This window comes from Antechinus flavipes, chromosome 6 (genome assembly GCF_016432865.1).
Source record: "Antechinus flavipes isolate AdamAnt ecotype Samford, QLD, Australia chromosome 6, AdamAnt_v2, whole genome shotgun sequence".
Classification (NCBI taxonomy): Eukaryota; Metazoa; Chordata; class Mammalia; order Dasyuromorphia; family Dasyuridae; genus Antechinus; species Antechinus flavipes.
Window position 1 is genome coordinate 209,792,896 of NC_067403.1, and position 11,525 is coordinate 209,804,420.

The 11,525-nt window shown below is 49.2% G+C and overlaps 1 protein-coding gene across 2 annotated transcripts in view; it reads right to left on the minus strand.

Moving 5' to 3' along the window:
• Nucleotides 1–7,241: 7,241 nt before the first annotated feature.
• The window catches only part of DENND5A (DENN domain containing 5A), an 89,688-nt gene continuing 85,404 nt past the window's right edge, over nucleotides 7,242–11,525 (minus strand). For both annotated transcript variants that reach the window (XM_051966545.1, XM_051966544.1), the window contains 3 exons: nucleotides 11,058–11,181; nucleotides 9,549–9,717; nucleotides 7,242–8,408 (listed from right to left, as the gene is read on the minus strand). In XM_051966545.1, the coding sequence (XP_051822505.1) occupies nucleotides 8,225–8,408; nucleotides 9,549–9,717; nucleotides 11,058–11,181 (477 nt within the window). In that variant the 3' untranslated portion in view covers nucleotides 7,242–8,224. The remainder of the gene's footprint in view (nucleotides 8,409–9,548; nucleotides 9,718–11,057; nucleotides 11,182–11,525) is intronic.

An 11,525-nucleotide genomic window follows, 5' to 3' on the forward strand; every position in this document is an offset into this window, starting at 1 on the left:
GCTCTGTTCATAGATTAAGTGGTGTGGTATGGTAGTAGAATGACCAAAGTTCAGATCCAACCTCAAATGCTTGCTCTGTGACCCCAGGAAAGCGACTTAACTTGTGTCTGCCTCAGTTTCCTCAACTGTAAAATGGGGATCCTAACATCACTTACCTCACAGAGTTGTTGTGAAGATCAAATATTTATAAAGTGTTTAGCACGTGCTACCACAATTATCTCTATTGTGAGACAGCTAAGTGGTGACATAGTGCCCAGAGCACAGACTCTGGAATCAGCAGGACCTGAGTTCAATTTCAACCCCAGACACTTATTCAGGCAAGTCACTTAACCCCAATTGCACTTTAAAAAAAAAAAATTATCTCCACTTTACAAATGAGGAAACAGCCAGGGTTAGAGTCCTGGCTCTACTCCTTATCATGACCTCATCTTACTTCCCCTTTCAGAGAACCTGTTTTTTCCTCTGTAAAGTAAGAATAATTTTTTTCCTCCCTCCATCCTCAAAGAGGGTTAACAGAACCAGCTCTGTGCCCCTCGTAAGGCACTATAGACACCTAAGTTGTTCAGTGATGTCTGGACATCTGCAGGGACTTCCCCCTCCCAATCCCGACCCCAGGAGTGAACACATCCTTCTAAACCTATTCCAAGGATTGAAATCTTTGCCAATTTAAGTAACCCTGATAAAGAAAATGGAAAAGCCCTGTGTTCGAAGAGTTCCAGTTAGAAGCTACTGACTGAGCAACGGGGGAGAAATATAAAAAAGATATGGCTTTTTCTCAGTAAATTTTTCAAGGTTGATAAAGATCTTGGGGAAGTGCTGAGTTTATTTTGGGGGCTCTAGGAGTCTTTCTAGAGACAGCTAGATGGCATAGTGGATAGACCACCAACCTCGGAGTCAGGAAAACCAAAATAATCTCCCTAAAAGATAAATCTGACTCGTCACTCTCTTGCTCAACAACCTTTGATGGTTCACTATTGCCCTAGGATAATATATGAATTCTTCAGTTTAGCATCTAATCCATCTCACAGATTGGCTAGCTAATAATACCTAGCATTTATATAACACAAAATGCTTTACAAACATCTCATTTTAGACAGCAAGACAGTAAAGTGGACAAAGCTCTAACTTAGAAGAGTTGAGTTTAAATCACTTCCTTAGCTGTATAACCCTAGACAAATTACCTAAGTCACTTTGACTAAGTGGCAGAGTCTGGTTTTGAACCCAGGTCCCCAATTCTAAATCTTGAGGCCTTTCCATTGTGCCTCGCTACCTCTCCAATTAATCTAATATTCACCCTCATGCACAATTCATTCTAGTCAGACTGGCCCACTAGGAGCAATTACCCCATTTGTAGAATGGGGATAATAATATCTGTCTCCAAGCATTGCTGTGAGCATGGAAAGGAAACAAGTATTTATTAAGCACCTAAGATGTACCAGGGACTTTGTTCAGCATCTTAACAAATTTTATGTCATTCAACCCTAACACTAACCTTTGGAGGTAGAAGTTATTATGATTCCCATTTTACAGTTGAGAATATTGAGGCAGCAGAGATTAAGTGACTTCCCCAGGATTGTTCAGTTAATGTCTGTGGGAGGCTACATCCGAACCCAGGTCTTTTTGACTCTAGGCCAAGTGTTCTGTCCATTGGACCACCTACCTGCCTAAAAGGAGATATTTGTAGAGCCCTTTGTAAACCTGAAAATACTATGTGTGTTAGCTATTATTATCATCATTTAATCCAACTTCCTCACCCTACAGTGGAAAAAATTAGGTTCCAGGGAGGGGAACAGAGGTAACTGGCACAGTGGAAAGCATATGACATAATTAGAAAGTCCTGGGTTCAATTTATCACCCAGGTGACCCTGAGTAAATCCCTTTCCCCTTTTTTCCTCCTCTAAGATGAATAAATTAAATGAGATGATCTGCCAGCCCAGGACCCTTCCCATGATCCCATTATCTCTGGTCTAACCATATGTCTGGTCTAGACACAGACAACAGGAGGAAAGAACATTCACAAAGTAGCTCCATCCATCAGAGGGAGATTTAAGGCTTGGTTGAGCAGAACACCCCCCACCACAGAAATGTTATGACCTCTCTGTCCCAAATTTCACCATTTAACCAAATATTGAAGAGGTAGCAGAAAAATCTCACTGGTAGCATATTATTTTGAGGTCAGTTGTTGGCAAGTGATAGCCATCAGCTCTCCAAAAAAAAAAAAAAAAAAAAAAAAAAAAGGAGTAGAAAGCTACAGAGAGAAGTCTGTTTCTCACTGGTCCTGTCTGGACAGAGGACGGTACTGAGTGGATCCTTTTAGAAGCACTCAATCTCATCCCCAGAGACAGCTGCCCACAACTGGGGGAAAAAGCATCTGCCAGCAACCCCAGGTTAGGATCAGCTCAGGATGATGGGGGGGGGGGGGGGGGGAATGGCTACCACTGACAGTCAGGCTCTGGTCCTCTGCAGGGACCTAAGCCCTGGGTCCAGAACTTGGAATTCTAAAATAGGAGGTGAGATCAGAAATCACTTCTGAGAACAAGCACATCTCCCAGGTGTTATGGTTTAGTTGAAAGAATGAGCTGAACTTGGAGGTAGAGGGGGAGCGGGCGTTCAAATCCCATCTCTGCCATCTGCTGACAAGTAAATCACTATTTCTCTGGGCCTTAAGTTTCCTCTCATTACCCCAGAGGTGATGTGACTTGCCAAGATCACACAGGCACTAAGTGGCAGAGTCTGGTTTTGAACCCAGGTCCCCGATTCCAAATCTTGAGGTCTTTCCATTGTGTCTCACTACATCTCCGATTAATCTATTATTTACCCTCATACACAATTCATTCTAATCAGACTAGAAACAAGCTTAACTTCTCTCTGAGGAGGGGATTAGTAATCCCATTTTATAGATGAGAAAACTGAGCCTGAGAGAAGTTTTCTCATCTATAAAATGGGATACTAACACTCTCCTCAAAGTGCTGTGTGAGACTGTCAATAAAAAGTTATTTAAAGAAAAAAAAAGTGCTATGTGAGAATCAAATGAGGTAATATATAAAAAGCATTTTGGGAACCTGAAAGCATTTCTATAAATGCTAATAGTTATCATCATCACTGTGACTACTACGACGACCTCTGCTGCTACTACTACTATTACTACCACTGCTACCTATTGCTACTGCTAATACTATAACAACTACTACTACAACAAAGGAGGGAGAGATATTAGAGAGGTAAGTTGAAAGGAGCCTTAAGAGACCATAAGATCCAACCTCGTTTTGTATATGAGGAAATTGAGGTCCGAAGAGTTCAAGTAAATTGCTCAAGGCCTCACAGTTAATGACAATTTAGAAACTGAACCCAAGTGTTTTCCAATAAGAATTCATTTTTTAAGGTCATGGAGTGTTCAGCATCTGAGCCTGTAGTAGATTGGGTGACTTCTCTGCTCCTAAATGGGTCAAGATCAGGGGTCCTTTACTCCCTTCTCATGGTCTTCATCACCCCCAGGCCCTAGAATTCAAGACCCTTCTGTGAGGGTCCTAGCCTACTATTAAATTCCTTCCATCCCTGTTCAGACTCAGTGCTAACCCTTGTCTGCCTCTCAGCTAAGTTAGAAAAACATCCACCCTAAAGTGCAAGTAAATCATAAAATACAAAAGTCAAAGAATATAGGATACAGAATCATAAAAAAAAAAAAAAGAAAGAAAGAAAGAAAGAAAGAAAAACCCTCAGAGACAGTCTCTTCCAATTTCTCCATTTTACCGCAGAGGGAACTGAGGCCCAGAGAAGTGAGGGGTTTTCCGAATGTTGCAGGAGGTAAGTCACTGAAATCTCAGTGACTTAATTGATCTTCCCACCACACCCCTCTTCCCTTTCTTCAGCCATCCCTAGAGCATAGTTGCTCATTAACACAAATGAATTTCTAATTGACAAAATTCTAGACCTTGGGAGGGAGAAATCTGGGGAGCAACGAAGTCTTTAATTACCTCACTCACCCTAATCTTATGAGGTGCCATAGAAACAGAAAGCAGAAAAGATAGTTTGTAAACTCTCAACAAGCTCCTTCCAGCGGGGACATTTCTACTTGTTTTTGTTTTCCTCTCCATCACGTTCCTCAATGAAGCCCAAGCACGATGCTCCGGGTGGAATGCCAGATTTATGCCTACAAAGTAGTTGAGTCCTCCAAGTTCCAGATCAGGGAGTTGTTGCAGGGGATGCAGAACTTCTTGCTCTACACTCAAAGGTTTTGGGTTATGATCTTTGCTCTGCCATTGATTTCTCGTGTCACCTTAGGAAAATGACCCTTCTCTTTGAGCTTCTTGGTTTTGTGACCTGTAAATCAAGAATAATCTTTTCCACATCTTTCTCTAACACCCATAGTGAAGATCAAAACCCATGATGGATATGTGCAGATGTAAGGAAAGAGGGAGCAGTTAGAAAAATAATTAGGATAGAAGAAGCTAGGTTGCTGAGGACTGTTCCATAGAGTGATCGATTCTCATCCAACTTTCTGTGGTCCTTTTCAGCTCTGACATTCATCCTGTGTTCTCATAGGATCCAGAATAATTTTGGAGATCATATCCAATCCCTTTATTTTCCAAATGAAACTGAAGACTAGATGCAAAAAGAAGTGACTTGCTCAGAGTCCCAAAGAATAAAACCAGGATTTAAACCCAGGTCTGCGAACCACAAAGGACAACTAGGTGGCACAATGAATGGAGCACTGGGACTCATCTTCCCAACTTCAAATCTAGCCAGACAGTTACTAGCTGCGTGACCTTGGGCAAATCACTTCATCCTGTTTGCCTCAGTTTCCTCATCTGTAAAATGCACTGGAGAGGAAATGGCAAACCCCTCCAGTATCTTTGGGAAGAAAACCCCACATGAGGTTACAATGTGTAGTGGCAAGGAACTGGGAACTGAGTGGCTGCCCATCAGTTGGAGAATGGCTGAGTAAGTTATGGTATATGAATGCTATGGAATATTATTGTTCTGTAAGAAATGATTTTGGAAACTGGAAAATGAATGGATGCCCATCAATTGGAGAATGGCTGAGTAAATTGTGGTATAGGAATGTTATGGAATATTATTGTTCTGTAAGAAATGACCAGCGGGATGAATACAGAGAGGACTGGCGAGACTTACATGAACTGATGCTAAGTGAAATGAGCAGAACTAGGAGATCATTATACACTTCAACAACGATATTGTATGAGGACATATTTTGATGGAAGGGGATTTCTTTGACAAAGAGACCTGAGTTTCAATTGATAAATGACAGACAAAAGCAGCTACACTTAAAGAAAGAACACTGGGAAACGAATGTGAACTATCTACATTTTTGTTTTTCTTCCCAGGTTATTTATACCTTCTGAATCCAATTCTCCCTAAGCAACAAGAGAACTGTTCGGTTCTGCACACATATATTGTATCTAGGATATACTGTAACCTATTTAACATGTATAGGACTGCTTGCCATCTAGGGGAGGGGGTGGAGGGAGGGAGGGGAAAAATCAGAACAGAAATGAATGCAAGGGATAATGCTGTAAAAAAATTACCCTGGCATGGATTCTGTCAATATAAAGTAATTATTAAATAAAAATTTAAAAAAAAAAAAAAAGAAATGATTTTGGAGAGGCCTGGAGAGACTCACATGAACTGATGCTGAGTGAACTGAGCAGAACCAGGAGATCATTGTACACAGCAACAAGATTATGTGGTTAACTGTAATGGATGTGGCTCTTTTCAACAATGAGATGATTCAGGCCAGTTCCAATATGTGATGGAGAAAACCAACTGCATCCAGAAAGAGACTATGGGGACTGAATGTGGATCAAAGCATAGTATTTTCCCCCTTTTTTGTTGTTTGCTTGCTTGTTTTTTCTCTAATTTTTTTGATCTGATTTTTCTTGTGCAGCATGATAAATGTGGAAATATGTATAGAAGAATTGTACACGTTTAACATATTTTTGATTACTTGCTGCGTAGGAGAGGGGATGGAGGGAAGGAAGGATGAATGTCAAAAACTATCTTTGGGCAGAGATTTCAAACATGGCTACCACGTGAGGACCCTCTGTCCACTGGACCTTCTGTCCAGTGCCCTCCTTATCTCTACCTTCGCCTATACTTTAACTTTGCTTATCCAATAATAAACCTCTTTTATCAATCTAAAAAAAAAACTATCTTTGCATGTATTTTGAAAATAAAAAGCTATTATTAAAAAAGAAAAGGCACTCATAAAAGGAAAAAAATAAACAAACCAAAAATCAATGAGTCGGCCATACTAAAACAAATGAATAAAATCTCTGACTGCAAATCCCATGTTCTTTTGAATGTTATATCCAGTGAACCCCCCTTCCTACATCCTTATCCAGCTATGACATTCCATCATCAGGGTTCTAGGTTTGGAACCAGAGGGACCTCATAGGGCCTCTAGTTTATCCTTCTCATTTTATGGTTAAAAAAGTAGGGCATGAAAGTGACTTGCCCCCTACTTACTGAAAAGAGCAGAGTCAAATTAGACCTCAGGCCCTCTAACTCCATAACTAGCCCTATTTCTGCAGAGCCATGCTGTCTTCAAGTTCTAAGGTCCCTCCGAGCTTATAAATTCCAGAGTCTGTGACCTAGATGGATAGATGTAGCCCCAAAGTGTGAAGCTGCAGAACTAAGATTAAAATCCAGGTCTGATTTACAGTTCAAGTCCAGGGCTCCTACCCTACAGAAAGCTCTCTCAGCCAGGTTGTCTGCTGCCACTTTGGAACCTGTAGCACCCCAATACTCCAGGAGCCCTCAGTCCTTCAAGAGCGGCAAGATTCACACCCCCTTTTGCCTTCTCCAGGTACAGGATCAAGTCTAGCTCCTCTGCCCCTTTCCCCAGGGAGGGAAGACCCCTGTCCTTCTCAAACCTCTATGCATTTATCACATTTTAACTTCTCATCCTTCTCTTTCTGGACATCTCAAATGTTGCTGCTAATAACAGTTCGTTTTTAAGATGCTCTCAAGTTCATTAGGTTTTTTTGGTGATGCTAACTTTATTATCTATGTTTTAGAGATGAGCTGCCCACTTTACCACGCCAGAGCTGGGACTGGGTCCCTCGAAGCCCAGCTCCAACCAGCCAGCTCCGACCAGCCAGCTCCGCGGGCTTAGGGCTGTGGCTCTGGATCTGCCCCGAGCGGCGAGGGAGGAGAGCAGATCCCGGCCTCTCCCAGTGCGGCCCCCTCCCTCGCTCCCCTCCCAACAGGCTCGAGGCACGTTTCATTTCCAGGTGTTTTATTTATGTGGGCTGTATGACCACTGGTTTCTAAAACTGCCCAAAACAACAGAAATGGCACAGCCGCTAAGAAACACTAACAGAGCGGTTAGACTGGAAGAGGCCTTCCTCTCCAAAAAAAATAAGACAATTTACAAAACACACAACGGAAGGTTAAATAAATAAAATGAAAAACTAGAGACCATGACGCAGCGGTCCAAACCATGCTGAGCTTCCTCCTGAGCAGGCGCCGCGGCTCCACGCTCTGCCCCAGGGCCTGGGGTGTTCCTTGCTCCTCAAATAATACTGACAACCAAAAGGAAAGGACGAGGGCGGAGGGGACTCGGAGCGAGCCCGGCGGGGCCAGGGCCTTGCCCAGCCGGCCCCCTCCGAGCCCTGGGTGGTGGGTGCTGCGGCGAGTGGAGAAGAGGTCACGGGAGGAGGGGCTGGAGGACCTTGGGGTCGCTTGGTCCAGCCGCTCCCTGGACAGATGAAGAAATGAGGCCTTCGCTTGGCCAGGGTCACGCCCGGCCTGCCACGGGCCGGGACCAGAAGGCGAACGTTCTCACAGACACCGACTGTGGGACGCGGCCGCTGAGTTCTCAGGCCCAGAGGCCCGCTGAAGGCCGAGTTCCAAGGACACCGAAAGGGTCACCGGACGTATGGAAAATACCACAGCTTGAAAATAAGCTGCTCAAGACTCATCTTTTCCCTCACTCTCTTTCACATGAAAGTGTGAAAGCAATTCTGCAAATAGACTCTAAAATAGATTATTTATTCCAAAATCCTCTTTTTTTCTTTTTACATCGAGTGTACATCTCCTATCCGTTTCCTGCACTAGGCCCGGAGTCTCTGTGGGGATGCAAGGTCCGAGTTCTCTGCGGGTTCCCCAGCCTCTGGGGGAGGCCGTGCCCGGTCAGGGTCCCTGGGGCTGGGCCCCGGCACTCCCGAGGCTCCCACGATGATCCCCTCGCCCCACAACGGGGTCAGATGTCTATCCCTTTGACCAGGGACGTCTCCAGTGTGATATTGAACTCCTGCAAAGTCTGCAGGACCCGGATCAAGGAATTCACAAGCGTGTGGTCCTTGAGGAGCGCCACGTCTTCGTACATCTGTGCTGTGATCGGACAGTCGGCCAGCAAGGCAATCCAGTGGTGCAAGAGGTGATCTCTGTCCGCCCGGCGCGAGCATGGAAAAAGAGAGGGAGACAAGGAACGGATTAGAGCCTCGGCAGGCCCACAGTGCGAATCCTCCCATGGGCAGGGGCTTCCTGAGAACAGGATGAAGGCCCCCCAGAAGCGGGGCTGGTCGGGGGCTGGGTTTCTGCCCGGAGGGCTCCTGGGAGCTTATTGGCAAGGCCACGTATTTAATGGAAAACACCAAGTCTGGAGAAAGGCGCAGCCATGGCGTCTCTCAGCGGACAAGGAGCCTAACGCAATGGGCTCGCCAGGGAGAGCAAGGAGCTTTCGGGCAGGGAGGGTTCTCAGACACAATGGGCTGCAATCTGTCCCCAGGCTCGGCAGAGCCCCCTGGAGTAACGGAGCCTGAGCCTCCCGCCCAGGAGACGGAGGGAAGGGAACAAGGCCCTCCTCACTCACTCGGAGCCCAACAAGAGGAGCCCATGGGTGATGGCGCTGCCGAACAGGAAGTAGGAGGAGGCTGGAAGGCGCAGCGGGAGGGGGCGCGCACAGAGCGCCAGGCCTGGGGTCGGGAGGGCCTGAGTGACAAGTCCCTTAGCCCCGACCGCCTCGCGAAAAGCAGCCGCGGCGGGACAGGGCCCGGGCGCCCCGAGCCGCTCCCCGCAGCATCTTTCTAGACACAAACGGTCCTCTAGGGGCCCTCAAGGGCTGCACATCATGGAACCCACAGCAGTACAAGGCGCCAAAGCCGTGGTGGAGGCGTCAGCCAGGAGGCCGAGAACCACAACTCACAATGGAGGACGGCGACGGGCACATCGAACCGGGAAAAAGGAAGTGAGGGGCTGAGAGAGCCCTGCCACCTGCAGCGGAGGCTGGCCGCCAGCTCTGGGGAGGTTTCCTCGGGGGGGGCCGCAGAGCCAGGGAAGGCCCAGCGGGAGAAGGCGCTCCTGGGCCGACCGCCTTGTGTCCTCTGCCCTCCCCCGCCCTATGGCAGAGGCGTTGCCCACGTGGATAAGGCGGCTCAGAGGCGGCCGTGACCCGAAGGAGCGCTGGCAGGAGCGCGTCCCCGGCCTCTGAGGACACGGGGGCTGACCGCCGAGCTGCGCGAGTCTGAGCGGGGCCCTCAGGCCCGGGGTGGGGAGGGGGTGCCCACAGCTGGGCAAAGGCGTACCTGGCTCCCAGACACACCAGCATCTGGAACTTGCCGTCTTTGCCGATGTTGCGGGGGGTGTTGTTGATGGCGGTGACAAAGCGGCAGAAGTTTCGGGCCCTCGTCTGCCAGTTCTCCTCAGGTACGAGGTCACTCTGGTCGAGGGTCTCGTAGTAGGTTTGTGCTTTTTCTTTAAAGAGGGGAGAGGGATCTGACCTCAGCAGACATTCCTCACGTTCGGGACATCCCCGGGACCCGTCAGATGCTGCCCGGGGCCACCGGCCCCGTCTGTCCTGTCCCTTCCTCCCCCCGGTCCCTAAGCACCGTGTGCCTGACTGAACACGTCCCAGAGCTGACTTAAAAACGACGCTGCCCCCTCGCCTCTCGGGGCACCGCCCCCCACGCAGAACGGGAGCCCCTGGAGCACAGGACGGGTCTCCAGGGCTAACACCCCAGGAGCTCTCGGAAGGGCTGGGCAGTTAGTAGGTAATGATTCTGTTTAGCTGACTTCCAATACTTGGGCTCTCCTGCTTTAACTTTCAGAGTTAAGGGGAACATTCTCTATTTAAAAGAAGCACAGCAGGAAACGTCAGCGCTGGCGCTCTCGAGGCCTCTGGAGCTCACCAAGTCCCGGCCCCCCCTCTTCCAGCGGAGGAAGCGCCGTAAGGGGCCCGGGGTCACAGAGGGAAAGAGGCGGCCACGGACCCTAGATCCCCGGCCTTCAGGGGCCCAGGCCAAAACCCTGACCCCGGGTGGTGGAAGGAAGAGGAGGGGGAAGGACGGAGTTAAAAAAAATGCCGCTCTTTCAGTCCAGTAAAAGCGCCGACCCTGATTAAGGGCCTGCCCAGCAGGGCGCCTCCTGCCCCGACAGGACCCCCGGAGGGAGGGGCCGGGTCCCGGGCCTCTGGCAATCTCAGCCCAGCGCACTCTGCCAGCTCCTGGGGTAACAAATCTGCAGGAGACAGCCCTGCCCTCCAGGACCTGCTACTGTACTTCTGATGAGCCCCATGCACATAGCTCTTAGAGAATAAAGACCAGACACAGCGCCCCAGCCCCTTTCCTACGCAGACACCCCCCCGAGACACAAGCGTCCAATCAAATGGAGCCCAGGGTCTTCTCGTAGATGCTCCATCTTCCTGGGGGACCCCACCTGCACCTCCCGCTCTGCCTCAGGGCCCCAGCGGGCCCCTAGGGGTTAGGGTCAGTGTGGGAGCGCGGGGGCCGAGTCCCCCATCCCGGGGCCTCACAATCCCAGCCACGGAGGAGCCTCAGAAGACATCTGGCCTAGAGCTACCATTAAGACTCTTCTCTACAACTTGCCCAACACTTGAACATTTCCAGGGACAGGGAACTCACTACCTTCCCAGCAGCCTGTTTCACTGCAAAATGCATCCAACTGTTAAGAAAGAGGAGTCGCTCTTTCTCCCGCCTCCCTAATCGCCCTCACTTCTGGATTTGGGGGAGGGGATCCGTGGGGAGGCAGTGAGCCCCGTCCCCCTCCCCCTGCTCCCACTCCTCCCCGCCACTCACCCAGAAAATCCCAGATGAAGACGTTTTTGAAGAGCCGGGGAGATTTAAATCCATGCTGAAAAACTTGCTCCAGGGCAGACACCAGGCCGCACTCGCCACAGAGCAGGAGCGTCAGGCTGCCGCGCTGCAAAGGAAGCGCAAAGCTCCGGGGCTCTAGGAGCGCCTCGTCCTCTCGGGGAGCCTCAGGCCGCGCAGTTGGGGGCACCCCCAGCAGGAGCAGCCAGGCCCAGGCCCCCCCTAAGCTTAGAGCGGCCCCCAGACCACAAGGCCGTGGCGCAGGGAGGGCCGGGGAGGAAGGAACTTCTCGGTGGGCAGAGGGAGTGGGCCAGGGCGGGGGAGCGGACGCCGCAGTCTCCTTCTCGGGGCTCTCTCCTCCCCCAGCGGCCCGCCCCCCGAGGTGGCTGCGCCGGCACAAGCAATGGTAACCACTTCCGCGGCAGGGTCCCGCTATGCCCCACGTAAGCCTCC